This window comes from Lissotriton helveticus, chromosome 12 (assembly GCF_964261635.1).
Source record: "Lissotriton helveticus chromosome 12, aLisHel1.1, whole genome shotgun sequence".
Taxonomy (NCBI): domain Eukaryota; kingdom Metazoa; phylum Chordata; class Amphibia; order Caudata; family Salamandridae; genus Lissotriton; species Lissotriton helveticus.
This window is the reverse complement of record NC_136073.1, coordinates 646352230-646366480: the sequence shown is the minus strand read 5'-3', so window position 1 is coordinate 646366480 and position 14251 is coordinate 646352230. Positions and strand designations below refer to the sequence as shown.

General features: G+C 47.1%; 1 protein-coding gene across 1 annotated transcript in view; it reads right to left on the bottom strand.

The window, feature by feature from the left end:
- Nucleotides 1–14251, bottom strand: part of WDR59 (WD repeat domain 59) — an 885758-nt gene that overhangs the window by 784594 nt on the left and 86913 nt on the right. The window contains exons 3-4 of the mRNA XM_078670030.1: nt 6765–6900; nt 1257–1342 (exon numbers count right to left, since the gene is read on the bottom strand). Coding sequence (XP_078526156.1) covers nt 1257–1342; nt 6765–6900 — 222 coding nt within the window. The remainder of the gene's footprint in view (nt 1–1256; nt 1343–6764; nt 6901–14251) is intronic.

The following is a 14251-nucleotide window of genomic DNA, read 5'->3' as shown; positions in this document are numbered from 1 at the left end:
GATGCTGTGGTGGCGCTGAGTGATGCGGTGGCGGCGCTGAGTGATGCGGTGGCGGCGCCGAGTGATGCTGTGGCGGCGCTGAGTGATGATGTGGCGGCGCTGAGTGATGCTGTGGCGGCGCTGAGTGATGCTGTGGCGGCGCTGAGTGATGCTGTGGAGGCGCTGAGTGATGCTGTGGAGGCGCTGAGTGATGCTGTGGCGGCGCTGAGTGATGCTGTGGCGGCGCTGAGTGATGCTGTGGCGGCGCTGAGTGATGCTGTGGCGGCGCTGAGTGATGCTGTGGTGGCGCTGAGTGATGCTGTGGCGACGCTGAGTGATGCTGTGGCGGCGCTGAGTGATGCTGTGGCGGCGCTGAGTGATGCTGTGGCGGCGCTGAGTGATGCTGTGGTGGCGCTGAGTGATGCCGTGGTGGCGCTGAGTGATGCCGTGGTGGCGCTGAGTGATGCCGTGGTGGCGCTGAGTGATGCTGTGGTGGCGCTGAGTGATGCTGTGGTGGCGCGGAGTGTTGCTGCCGTGACAATGTCTTTCCTAGTTACAGTAGTAAAGAACTTCCTCCAAATGTGCACGAACGAATAACTAAAGCTGATATTTTGAACCACACAGCTAATGTTACCTTGCCCTGTGGGATGATAAAAAAAAAAGTGCGCAAACCAACCACAGAGTGAATGGTTAATTTGAAAAAAAGAGCTGTGCACGAGTGAATAACTAATGCTGATATTTTAAAGCAATGCGGATATTTTAAAGCATATACACTAATGCTGATATTTTAAAGCAATGTGAATATTTTAAAGCACACGCCACACACACGCATGCTTGTCACAGTAAAAGAATAACCAGAAAAAGAAGCCGTAAATAAACTATCTGTTTAGTGTGCAAAGAAGTTTGGCAAGCGCAGTTGTTTGTTGTTGGGTTGTTTTTTGTGCGTGTTTAAAATGTCCAGGAAGCTTGCAAAACAAGGAGGCACGTCTGGCGAGTGGTGTGCAATGTGCGCGTGCTGTCAGGGTGCCTGCGAGCGATGCGCTTAATGAGCCATGACGAGAGGAAAGACAGATAGCGCCTGTGCGCGTAACCGCACGTTTTAGGCCACACAAAAAGCGTGTGGTCAGCTTTTAGAAGCCCCCTTACTAAAGCGCATGAGCTGGCTCAGGCGAGACCTAAAAAGGACTGAGAGAATGTACACCCACAGCAGGGTTATTTGCTACATAGCAATTTTTGAAAACATAATTCTGCCAGAAAGGAGGTTTCACCTTTCCTACCTGATCACTCGAGTGTGTCCTTGTAGAGAAGTGCCAACTTCCCCATTTCCATCCTTCCACTTGTACAGATCCACTCGCTGGTTGCTCTGAAATGACAAAGGTATGTCATGATGCAGAAGAGGTGGAAGGTGGACTGGTGCACAGCAAAGAAACATACACAAACCAGTAAGAGGCCATATAATGCAGAGGGTAGCAGAGAATGGGCATGGGTAAGCAAAGTGGACAAACAAGGTGGACTGAGAGCAGCAGGAGAGTGGCGTGTGTGTGGTGCCAGAATCAGACAAACATTGGTAAAAGTTAACACAAGTGTAGAAAACAGGTGATGAAGGAAAAGATTGGCTAAGGTCAGCCAGCATGGATCGCCAAATTGTGAGGCAAATCGTGGAGGAGGCACTGAGGGATGGCAAAGATCCCAAGGAACACAAAGCTGAAATATGTGAGCAGGCTGGGAAAGTATATGAAGAGTATGGAATCACGGCTGGTTGAAAAAGACCATGAGAACACAGCAGGATTGTGGGGAGGCGGAGAATAACTGAGAGCAATAGTCTGATATGAGTGAAGAACGTGGGCACAGAGTGCAAGTGAAAAACACGTGGTGCAGGGTGTGAATGAAGAACATGCGGCCCAGGTAAAGTAAAGAACAATGGGAAGCATGGGTGAGTAAAGAGGATGGATGCCCAAGGGGAAAGCAATGGGAAACCTCAGCACAAGGAGAGGAGTTGGCCTAACGGCTAGGGCGATCGACTTTGAATCTGGGGAACTGGGTTAGAGTCTCGGCATTGACGCTGAACATCCTGTGATTCTGGGCAAATCACTTAATCTCCCTGTGCCTAAGAAAAATGAATGTGTCCTCATGTAATGCAACTGGTGCTATGTAAAGCGATCTGATCTCAGATTTAGGTCAAGTTCGAGCAATATAAAACTCTGTAAAAAAGGAGCATATTTGGGGTGAGAAGAGCATGGGGCTACAGAGGTAGTGATAAGAGCATAAAGCTATTAGGGTGAATGAAGACCAAAGGAGTGCAGGAGTGAATGAAAAGAGGGCAGGCAGGTGTGAATGAAAAGCAGAGAAGCACTGGGCAGGTGAAGAACAGAGACACAGAGAGAAACAAAGGTCAGTGGGAACACACCGGATGTGAGTTAAGAGCATAAGGAAACATGGAAGAGTGTAGAGGGTGGTCCATGGAGGGTGAGGGAAGAACACAGGTGCACAAAGAGACGACTGTAAAGTGTGAAGGAGAAATGGAGGACTTAAAAGCATGTAGTATAATAGAGAAATAAAGCACATCAGAATCTTTCAAGCATACTGGGCCCCAGAGGAGTTTTTCTAGGAAGCACTACAACCCTTGCAGTGGGACAGTGGACCAGCAACAATAGCTATCCAAACAATAACTTTGAGTGTATGATTGAGGCACTGCATTAACAGTCCTGTACAAGTACAACTGAGTGGTGCTTCTGGCAGGGGTGAATGAATAGGGATTTTCACTCTTACAGCAGACCTCACTCAGAATTGACATACACACATGAAAATTCAAGGCTGCCCAGGAGCTTTACATGGGCGTGCTCCAGCCAAGAATCGATCCAAACATACTCAGACCGTGGTATGGGAAAAAAAGTTGACCACAAAGACACTGGGCTGAAATACAGACCTCACAGATGTAATCCCTCCATGGTTGATTATTAGACTACAAGAGGTAGGAAAGCAGGGGTGTTGGTCATTGTGACACAATAAAGGTCTCCAGTCTGGGGGATGTATGGAGCCATGGACATTTAAAAAAGTTGACAAATTCACAAGGCATATGAGGTGGTAAATACAGAGTTGCTTAGATACATACAACTCAAACACATACTATGAGCTCACATCTTGGAAGGGACTCAGATTCCAGGCAATACCACCAACTGGAGGAGACATGTTGGCAGAGGCCCTACCTAAAAAAGCTGTCTCAAGAATCTAGAAGACCTTGATTGTAGGAAGGTGGATACCGGACTATGGTTACCCCAGATTTTTTGCCTAGTGTTTAGCTGGTTTTCGACTTAGTTGGCCTGGGATCCTGCTAATCAGGGTCCCAGGCTATCTGCTCCCTCTTTAAATGGACTCCATGTACCCTAGGTACATCACCAATTTGGTACTGGACACCTTATCAGCCCCTGTACAGTGCACTATAGGTGCCCAGGGCATAGATGCATCCAAGGCCTACCATGGGCTGCAGCATATCTTTTGCCACCCCTGGCTGGTACTTAAATCGACACAACTGGCTGATCACTCGGCTGGGGCAAGGTGGTGTAATCACTCCGTGCTTAGATATAGTATACCTATATCTAAACCTATATCTGGACACATATATACCTATAAGTCACTCCTATGGCAGGCCTTAACAATCCTGGAGGCAGAGTGCTTGGTTTTATGTGAGATGGTGCTCTAGCATGAGCTGAGCCTGTCTGCAGAGGTCGGAACCATTTCCTTATAGCTGTTCTAGTGATACTGCCACACCATATACTCTTAAGTGCATTATAATCCTCGCGGTTAATGCTAACTTTGGTTTGGCTTTATCAAAACATGTCGTGTTTGGTGTCATACACTTGGGAATACTACCCCCTCGCCAGTTCTGGCGACGGGGGTAGCATTCCACCCTTCTAGAGGGAGAAGACATGTTACTTTACTTAAAACGCGGTTAATCCTAACCAGAGCCTCAGCATCACAAAATGGATGCTGCTGCCACAGACACGAGTCTGACCTCCTACTGCTGACCGAAACTTGGCAGGGGAGGCTTGGACAAAGGGTTTCCTGTCACAGGGAGGTGCTACACCTCCCCAGACAGGAGATAGTGTAGTGGGGCAGGGTGGGTGGAAGGAAACTAGACACTGCCTGGGGCACACAAGGTGTCCCATGCAAAATCCAGTCAAACCGGTTCTGGGGCACTCCAGCCCCAGTCCTGGCGCGAACCTGGACAAAGGAAAAGGGGTGTAACCACCCCCCTCCTGGGTCCCACCCATAAGAGGGACCTAGCAGATAATCCAGCCCCTTGATTTGGAATAAAGGTAGGAGCTGTGCAGATGCACATCAGATTATCCTGACAAACTTATCAAACGAAACTCTGGACCCTTCGACATCCTACTCGAAGACTGAAGAATCTCCCTTGTGGTCAAGGAGTGACCACCCTGTGCAAACAGGCACCATCCAGTACGTCACCGTTTGCTTTGTTGCAGTTCCTGCCGGAACTCGAGCGACAGAGATCGACAAGACCCAGCGTTCCTGCCTTCCAACAGCCCGATCCACAGTCCCTGCAAAGCTGAGACCCAAGGAGGCGACCTGAAGCGTGGGACCGGCCATCTCGGAAAAACTACGAAGTGCTGACCGTGCAGCTTCCGAGGCTCCCTCGAAGCTGTGCATTGGAGTTTGAGAAGCTCCAGCCCCGAGCAGCGTTTGCACCGAAGCTCACCCCTCCACACTCACCGAGTGTTGCGTGGGGCCCTTTTGCATTTTCCTGCTCGACGCGTTGGTCTGGTCGCTTGCCCGTTGGCTAGCGGCCTCAGTACCGACGAACCTTTGAATTTACACTGATGGTCTGGTTGCTCCAGACTGGCTCTCGCTCCCCTGAAAAGGAGCACCCGCTCTAACCTTGCTGGTCCGAGTAAGAAGCGATCTTCGAATCCTGCGTGGGTTGCCCTTGCCAAGGCTTGTCAACTCCGATCCGGAAGCCGACACCGCCGACAGCGAGAGCCTTCGTGGGACAGCTCGTGATTCACTCCAGGACGTCCTCGGTGCCCCAGAGTCCACGTGGCAGTAGAGACAAGCTTCGCGACAAGCACCTGATTGCGCCCGACATCGCCTGGTTCCTTCCTGGTCACTGGCTAGTGACCCAGACTCTGTCCCCTCTGCTTTCAGGTACTCTACATCTTCGATCCACCCTTGGATCGCACCGGACACTTCTCTTCTGGACGCCTGCAGCATCTTCATCTCCAGGCACCATAGATCTTCGTGACGAAACCCGACATGCTTTTGCACCTGTGCACCCACTTCCTGTGGGTGAGGTAATACTTGAACGCCGGTGCTCCTGTAGTGGTTTACACCTCTAGTGTCTAAGTCTAAAGTTTTGTCCTTCTAGTCCCAGTCAGAAGACTCTTAAAACTGTAACTCGATAACTTTTACGCACCATTGACTTTGCATTGGTGCATGCGTGTGCTTTTAGCGCTGCACCCGAATCCCGCGGGCTACTCCCGTCCTAACTGCTGTTAGTCCAGTGTAGCCCCAGCGATTCCCAAGGCCCTAGGCCTTACCACTGATCGATTAGTGATACTTATACCACTTTTTTGATATATGGTTTGAGTGGCCACGGGCCCTATCCATAATTGTGCAACTTTCATATGTTATATTGTGCTTTTGTTTAACCCCTACCGCGTTTTCCCGCTGTGCGCTAAAATTTTAAAAATGGCTTGTTTATGACAAAGCCAGCTCGTCATCCGTGCAGCGCAGGTAACGCTGATGACGAGCTGGCTTTGTCATCAGCACCGAAGGGGTTAAACGCTTGTGCTTCTTTACTCATAAAGAGTATTGGGGATTATTCTGAGAATAAATACATATATTTTTATAATATATAAACTTGTGTGGTGTCCTTTCATTTGATATTACAGGATTGCATATGGTAAAACAGCTGGCTTCACATGCCCTCTTGAGTTAAGCCTTTTAGGCTGCTTAGTCCATGCTACCCCTAGGATAGCTTGTCTTTTAAGGTTGACTTACAACCATCACCATAAGGGATTGTTTGGACTGATACAAGGTGCCCACAGAATTGTGGACATCATATACCAGGCCAACTTCTCACATTGATTAATAATAATACTGAACGGCTTTCCAGTTTGAGATCATGTGGAAGAAATAAGACCATGCAAAACACAAGGACAGTGATACATGTTCATGGACATAGGGCACACTAGAAGATCATGGGGGTTTTGGTGAGTAAATAAAAGCATTAATTGAAGGGGTTGTGGGAATAAGTGAGTGAAGAACATGCAGGGACAAGAGGGTGCAAGGCGTGGAGAAGAGAGTGTGAATAGAATAGATAAAAGTAAATGTAAAGCAAAGAGGAGAAACAAGTGCAACTGTAAAGCAAAGGAGAGCAGCAAAGCAAAACAAAACACGTTAGGAGGTCGGAAACTGCAGTAGTAGTGTGAGTAGGATGGGAGATACAAGAGTAAGCAAAAAGTAGGGTAACAGCAAGTGGTCACAGAGCACAGTAGGTGGAAAGGGGTTTAGGGGTCTACACAAAACCTGGAAAGTAGTGGTTGGAAAGAGAGTGGGACACAATAGTATCTGGAATGGATGAGAGTTGAGTAGGAGTAAAAGGACACTGAAGTTACAGAAAGAGCACCAGGAAGATATGGTGGAGATGGTGAGAGCAGTCAGTCATAGAGCAGAGAGTATGTTGCAGTAAGACTGAGAAGAGAAAGAAGGACATAAAGGCAGAAAAAAGTAAGGTATAGACTAAGAGGGAAGAACCGCAAACTTACCGAGGCTGCAAAGTAGTAAGCGCAGCTCTCATGTGGGTTCCACTGCACTGCCCCAATATCCCACTTGCTCTGGCGTGAGATCTTGCGGTGCCCCTCCGTGGGCGCATCCAGATTCACAATGTACAGAAACCGGCGGCTGCATGGGGAAGAAACTAAAATTATCAAATCTGGCAAAGCACCCAGGAAATAGCAAGTATCAGTAATCAAATAAGTTTTTTACCGTAAAAAGTAGGGGTAGGCGGAATTTGCGTAATCGCGTTACGCAAATCTCCGCGAAATGGTAAAAAAATCTCCACGAACACGCAGAAATTCGGCGAACACGCGGAATTGCTTGTTCGCGGTGCTTTTCTACTGTTCGCAATCGCTGTTTGCGTGCTCGGGGAGAAATATCTCTCGAACACGCAGTCGAGAACGCGAACAAGCAAAAAATTTCGCAAAGCCGCGGAATGCAGATTTTTGGGGCAATTTTGCGTCCTCCGCGGAACGCAAAATTATGCAAATTCCGCGAGCGGAACAGAATTTACCGCCCAGGCCTAGTAAAAAGACAAAAAATGTATGTTGTACACCCCTTAAACATTTATTTTTTAAAGCTTTTTGCTTTAAATCTTGAATAAGGTTGTAGTGATACTATGTACTCTGTAATGGTAGCAAGAGGGAGAATCATCTTTTGGCACAGGAAGCGAAAGTCTGATGTTGATCTCTACAACCCTGACACACAATACATGTGTAGATTTCAATTATTTTTGCATCCCTGCGTATGCCTGCCAGACTGTGCTATGAATTCTCGAAAAATCCCGTCATTGGGACTGGTTGTATATATTTTTGTCTATGCACAGCGAGTTCAACTCCCAGACATATCAGACATGTAAACACCAGAATTACTGTTATTGAACACTCGTTCAAAATACTATAGTAAAACATACCTGTGCAAAATGTGTGCTACTAAATAAACAACTGAAAACGAGGCTCTAGATATTGTAAATATCACTTATTGGAACTCCCCGTATACATGTAAATGTATTCTTTTTGTACGTTTAAAAATCGCCATGCATGCTTTCCATGCATTTGAACTTTTTTATAAATCTGCGTTTAGTTAGAACAGAAATAACAAACAAAATAAAAGACCCTGTAAAGTTATGGCCTTCTAGAAGTTAGAAAACACTATACATATGGCACAGCCTACCAATGTCAAGAAACAAAAACGCCAATACTTACTGGACAGTAGGAATAAACAACATTGAGTGGGAAATTCTCTCCATTTATGACATCAAGGTTTAGCCACAAACACAATACATGTGTGCATTCCTTCACCTCTTTTAGAAAACATGAGCTCCAGTTTGTATTTGTGGTGGAGGTACACAAAGCTTATAACTGAGTCAGACTTCACATAACATTTATATCCTAATCATTCTGCAGGAGGCATGTGCAAATCATCACAGAATGCAGAAACCTAGAACAGCAGATAGAAATATGGATTACACTTGCCTTGCAGGGGTATGATCACTCATCTCTCTTTGTGATTCTCTGGCACTTTAATTAATCCTATACTTCTCACTGGTGGGCAGACAGCATGCAACATGCATGGAAAAGACACACTTCTGGCAATGGGTCATCATTCTAGGTTCATATATCACACTTAGTTAATAACAGTGTTAGCTCACGGTTATACTATTTAGTGTCTATACTGCAAAATAGCCAATAACAACTTCACTGAAAACACCCAGCTCTTTTCTCCACGGCAGCGGTAGGGGCAGGACTGCTGACCCTAGCGTCACACATGGCAGGAAGCCGCCAGTACTTCCAGTAGCACACGGTGGTGCCTATATTACCCAGCAGGCGCTTCTGTTGCGTTGGACGCGTGAGGCTTGCACCCAAGCATAGCTGGACAAAGCTGGGCTAGGCCACCCCCCTTGGCTGCTAAATAAGGATACTTTTGTTTTACAAGGGTGAGTCCCACTGCTTTATTCTTTTGAGAAGCTTGACAAGTTCTAACCATGGGAAGACGTAAATTCACTGGTGGGGTTTCTATTGCCGAGCCACCAGCCAAGGTAACCACTATTGACAAAATGCTCCAGAGGGCCATAGGAGCCCACCAACAGAAAGCGGGGGGGGGGGGGGGGTTGGGGGAGTCCTGACATAACCAAACCGGAATGTATAGTCACCATTGTGGATGACATGATGGCCCAACTTAAGGGACTGATGTATTCAGAACTTACACCACTCCTGGACGAAACGACTGTATTTGAATTCCTTGTACTTTATCTGACCAAAGTCAACCCGCCGACTGAATGCCCTCAGGGGGAAGTCTTCCTCCCTCACATAGAAATGCTTGCAGGATCTCGCAAACACAGTCCCTCAAATCACTTGTTCCAGGCACGTCCAAGAGTCTGGAGAATATTGGGGGTGCTTCCCCAAAAGTCATCAATCACACACTGACACCACCCTACATAATCACAGAGGCACCCTGGGAAGGAAGAGAATGGTGGACTCACCTCCCTGTGACAGCAAGGACCTTGTGACTATTGATCTTCCTCCGGAAGCATGTCCCTATGTGGTTTTGATGACTGGGTTGCCAGGACTTAGGGATCGGCTAAGGGAAACCCATACACAATTAAGAAACAAGTGTCTTAACTGGCTGGGGAAGTATAAGGGCTTCCCTAACGAGAAGGCTAACAACATTTTGTTTATCCAGCGTGTGGGTTGGCTTGGGAAGGGGGGGGGTGTCAAGGATTGTCCAGAAGACTGCATGATCATCAATTTTTGGACCCTGATGTAGTCCATAGGTTGTTATGTAAGGATGGCTTCGGACCCTTGAGAATTTCTGGGGTAAGATTATTTCCCTCTGGTTATTTTTACATGTCCCACTTAAGACCCTCTTCCAGGTTGCCGGAAGCCACCTCTAACCCCCAACCTTTGTGCCCCTGAACCTCAACCAGCCACAGTTAGGGGAATTGTACAATATCCCAGTGCACAATAGGTAATTAGAGGGAAGATGATGTGTGCTTGTTCTTACGGTCTAAGTCGGAGTAGTAATTCAAGTTTGGGACCTTCAGTACCCTCACAGCACTGCAAATGGCCTATAGTGAAAGGAGCTTCTCAAGAAATAGATTGTGAGACTGACCTCTGCAGGCGTACTAAACTCCTCCCCACTTGCATTCTACCTGATCTTAAAGTTTTAATCCCCCCACTAGTCGACAAACCATCAGACCCAGTGGGTGGTAGTTGTATGGTACACACCGGGGGCCCGAGCAGACTAGGCACCCTTCATGGATGCATAAAAAACTAAGGATACTTTCCTGGAATGTAGCTGGTCTGGTCCCCAAACTGGACGACCCAGACTGAACTAACTATATTAACATCTTTGACCTTTGTCTTTTCCAAGAAACTTGGCTAACACGTGAAATAAGCTGTTCGAACTTCGCTATATTCTGTGCTAATGCCAGGTCGCTTGGCAAGGGAAGACCTTCTGGGGGACTCTCGACCTGGTTTGGGGTGCATGTGGGATGTAAGGTGCTGGGGTCAGAAATAGTTACCAAGGACATTCTTTATCTATCTATGAAACTACCTCATGAATGTTCAGTCAACCTCTACAACACTTATTTAAGGCCTTCTGCCAAGCATCAGGAATCCTCCACCATAGAAGTGTTAATCTCACACATAACTGGCCTTCACCCAGATGTGCAAACAATTGTGGGGGGCGATTTTAATTGACAGTTTGAACCCCTGGATTTGGTTAATTTTTACTCTCTGTCGGAAGAGGACAGAACTAGTTCAATTACTACACTCATCATTCCCTCTATTAAAAATTGGTCCCTCCTGGCGATACAACTAAATGCCCTAACCTTTAATTGCGTGATTCGAACATGCTACAAAAGGACCAAATCTCACAGAAAAGACAGTCACGCCTTCAATAGAATTGGTTGCACCAGCCTCATTGATTATGCCTCTTAGATATCAAACTCTGGCCATTCTTAGAGGACATGGTGGTCGCGCAGAGGCATGATAGTGACCATAACACCCTTGAGGTGGAGCTGGAACTGGAACTTCCATCATTACAAACCCAGCTATCTCACTAACAACCACTTGTTGAGAGGTGTTAACTAACAAATAATAAATGAATATTTCAGTGGTCAGCTGTCGCGAGGTCCAAGAGGCCCCGAGATCAATATACAGCAAGGTGGGCCAAGCTTTGGAGATTTGTAGCATTCTGAAGCTTGGGCTTTTGAGGAATCAGCCACATCAGAGGTTGAAGCTGCATATAATTCCCTCTTTATTAGTTTAAAGGTGGACTTTTTCAGGGAAGCCAAAAGCCATTGGCCAAGGAGTAGTGTACCATCCTGGTTCAACAAAGATTGGACTGTGACCAAGAGCGCTTTGATCATTGCAATTAAGTCATGTGGCAGGGAAGTCATCCAGGAAAAAAGAGCTGTGCATAAAACGGCCCTTGCAAGGGAGAAGAGGAATGGGATAGTCCAGGGGCATCCTCTTAGCAGCTGCAAGGGAAAACAATCAAATCTTATTTTGGAACTTAACGGTCATGAGGAACAGGGAAGGAAGATCCAAAATTGATAATAATGTGGTGGCAGAAGCCTTTGTAGCCCACTTTACTAATTTACATGAAGCTAAACCTGTTGAGAACCCAGTGCCTGAACATTCAATCCTTCCTTTTCATCCAGGGACTGGGTGGGTTAAAGAGGACATTCCCCTGATAAATATACGAAGGTAGAAGGGGCTATTAGAATGATAGCACCTCGTAAAGCGCCTGGCACTGACAAGATCCCCAGAGACTTGCTTCTATAGGAAATAGACATTTGGGTACCCTATTTTACTGTGGTTTTTAATACTATTTTAAATGGGGCCAGCATTCCCAAATTGTGGGCAGGGTAGAGATTTTGCCCATATACGAAAAAGGTTGCCCTATGGCTCCTGCCAACTATAGGCCAATTAGCCTTTTAAACACCACACCAAAACGTTTTAGAAGCTTCATATTAGGCAGGCTCCAGCAATGGCTTGAGGAGAGCAACTCACTTTGTCCCCTCCAAACAGGCTTTCAAGTCAATACTTCCACGGTTGACCAGGTCTTCAGACTGCAGTTGATTTACTGGAAGATCGTAAGCCTAGAGACTTTATACAGTCTTTGTTGATCTTAGATCTGTGTTTGACCTGGTCCCAAGAACTTGGCTATGGAAAGGCCTTGCTGAACTTTGCATTCCAGTTTACCTGCATAACATAATAGAGAGGTTACACCAGAATAACTGCTTGTAAATCAGATGTGGAAACTTGGCAAAGTTACAGAGCCCATTCCTATTTTGCGTGGTGTTAAACAGGATTGTGTTCTGGCACCTACCCGTGGTGTTAAACAGGATTGTGTTCTGGCACCTACCCTTTTTACTTTGTTTTTAAATGATCTACTGTGTTTTTTAAATAGAGTAACAATGATACCCTGCGTCTAGCAGGCATGAGGGTTCAGTCCCTCATGTTTTCTGATGATACACTTGTATTATCAAAGACACCGATGTAGCTCCAGAAACTGCTTGAAGGATTTATCAAATTCTGTGAGATGAGGGGGCTGGAAATTAAGATCAGTAAAACCAAATTTATGGTATTTAATCCCGGTCCCTCCACACGATCCAATCCTACTTTGGATGGCATTCCCCAGGAGCAGGTAAACCAATTTCACAGGATCACACTAGATGAAAAGCTAGACTGGTCATCACAGCTGCTAAAAGAAGATTAAGACTGGAGCTGCAAAGTGGGGGGTTGCTGAACCTATACCAGGGGTCTCACTGCAAGTTTGTTTTGCCTGTTATTCAATTATACACGCACCAGGCCCTTGTGGGAGCCCTTTATGGTGCTTAGATTTGGGTTACAAAAACCAAAAATCTTAGATAATGGCTGAAAATTGATGTATAAGTCAGCTTCTATGTCTACCAGCCAGCCCTCCCCTATTACCTTGGAGGCTGGAATTGGAACTCCGCCCGCTAGCGTCAAATCCAGGTGACTCCTGAACTCTGGTTATACCAAAATGGACAGTAGGAAAATCTTAGACATCGGAATGCAATTAAACTCCCCTGAATCAAATTTGTTAAAGACAATGAGAGATATTGGCTTGTCCAAACTCTGGCACAATCCAGTCAGTGTCTGCCCAACAATCACTGCAAAAGAGTTAAAAACTCAATTTTAAAATTATAAACACCGGAGCATAGCTAGCAGCCGAAGAACAAGCACAGCTGGGATTCCTCCAAAATGGCAGCATTTTGTGGCGAACTACTCTGCGGAGCCCCGGTAAGCACTACCGCCTGTGAAGCACACACAACTCTCCGGGTACTACGCGGCTGGGATCCAGCTATACAGCCGGCGCGGGGGTGAGTGCGCTTGGAGGCCCCCCCCGCTCAGTACGACGATCCCGTGTGAAATATACCAGTGGCGCAGCAGAACCCCGAATAAATAGTGACAGCACAATCCCGTTGAGGGGCCCCAGACTCACAGCGATCAGAGGAAGGTCGATTGGTCGGACACCATCTTGTCAGGAAACACAGTGATTCGGCGCAGACTCGGTCCTCAATCCTTGGGCTGATCTAAGGAAGGACCCATCTCTACGGACCCCCCTCACGCTCAGACCAGCAGTATCGGTGGCGATAATATACATGGCGCAGCAGGTGCACACATAAATCGTCGCAGTACGATCCCACCGCAACTACCCCAACACAGACCACGGCACAGGGAGAGGGCCAGAGCCGAAACATCTTGCAAGGGAGAGGGGCGCTCCCGAGGGACAGTGCTACTCCATATTAGGGCTGAGTTCAGTCAGACATAAGGGCCAAACGCACGAAGTTACCATCCATCTGGGAGCAACTGTGAGGGCACCGAAAGAGTGGAGAAGGGGTCCAAAAGCTGACAGGCTGCGAGGGTATGACTAACCCTCTGGCTGGCAGCGGTGACTACCGCCCTTGATCCCAGGATGGGTGCGCACTCACTCCAACGGCCAGGATGAGTAACAGGAATCCGAAAGGCCTGAACCAGGCAAAGCTGGACAAATATGCCTACTACAAAATGCAGACGGACCCTGAGGATAAGGAAAGCCAGCCTGTGCCAAGTGTAAATAATGCTGCGTCACAAGAAGTAACCCTGCAAGACATTATGGCCGCTCTGACCAAGGTAGACAACCGCATTGGGGCCCTCGTGGTAGAAGTTTCCCTGACCATAAGCAGACTTTAACAAACTGTCCACTAGAATAACAGAGGTGGAGGGAACCACAACAACTCTAGTGTCAGACACGACCACTCTGAAAAAACAAGTGAACCAACTCATGGCGGATAACAAGTAGATGGCCGCAAAGCTGGAAGACCAAAAGGGCGATCACGGAGGAACAACATCCGCCTTATTGGCGTACCGGAACGAACGGGTGGCCCAGCCCTTGATCTCTTTGTTGAAGATCTCATCACTAATCACCTCCAACCACGAGGCCGCTCCAACTATTTCTCCGT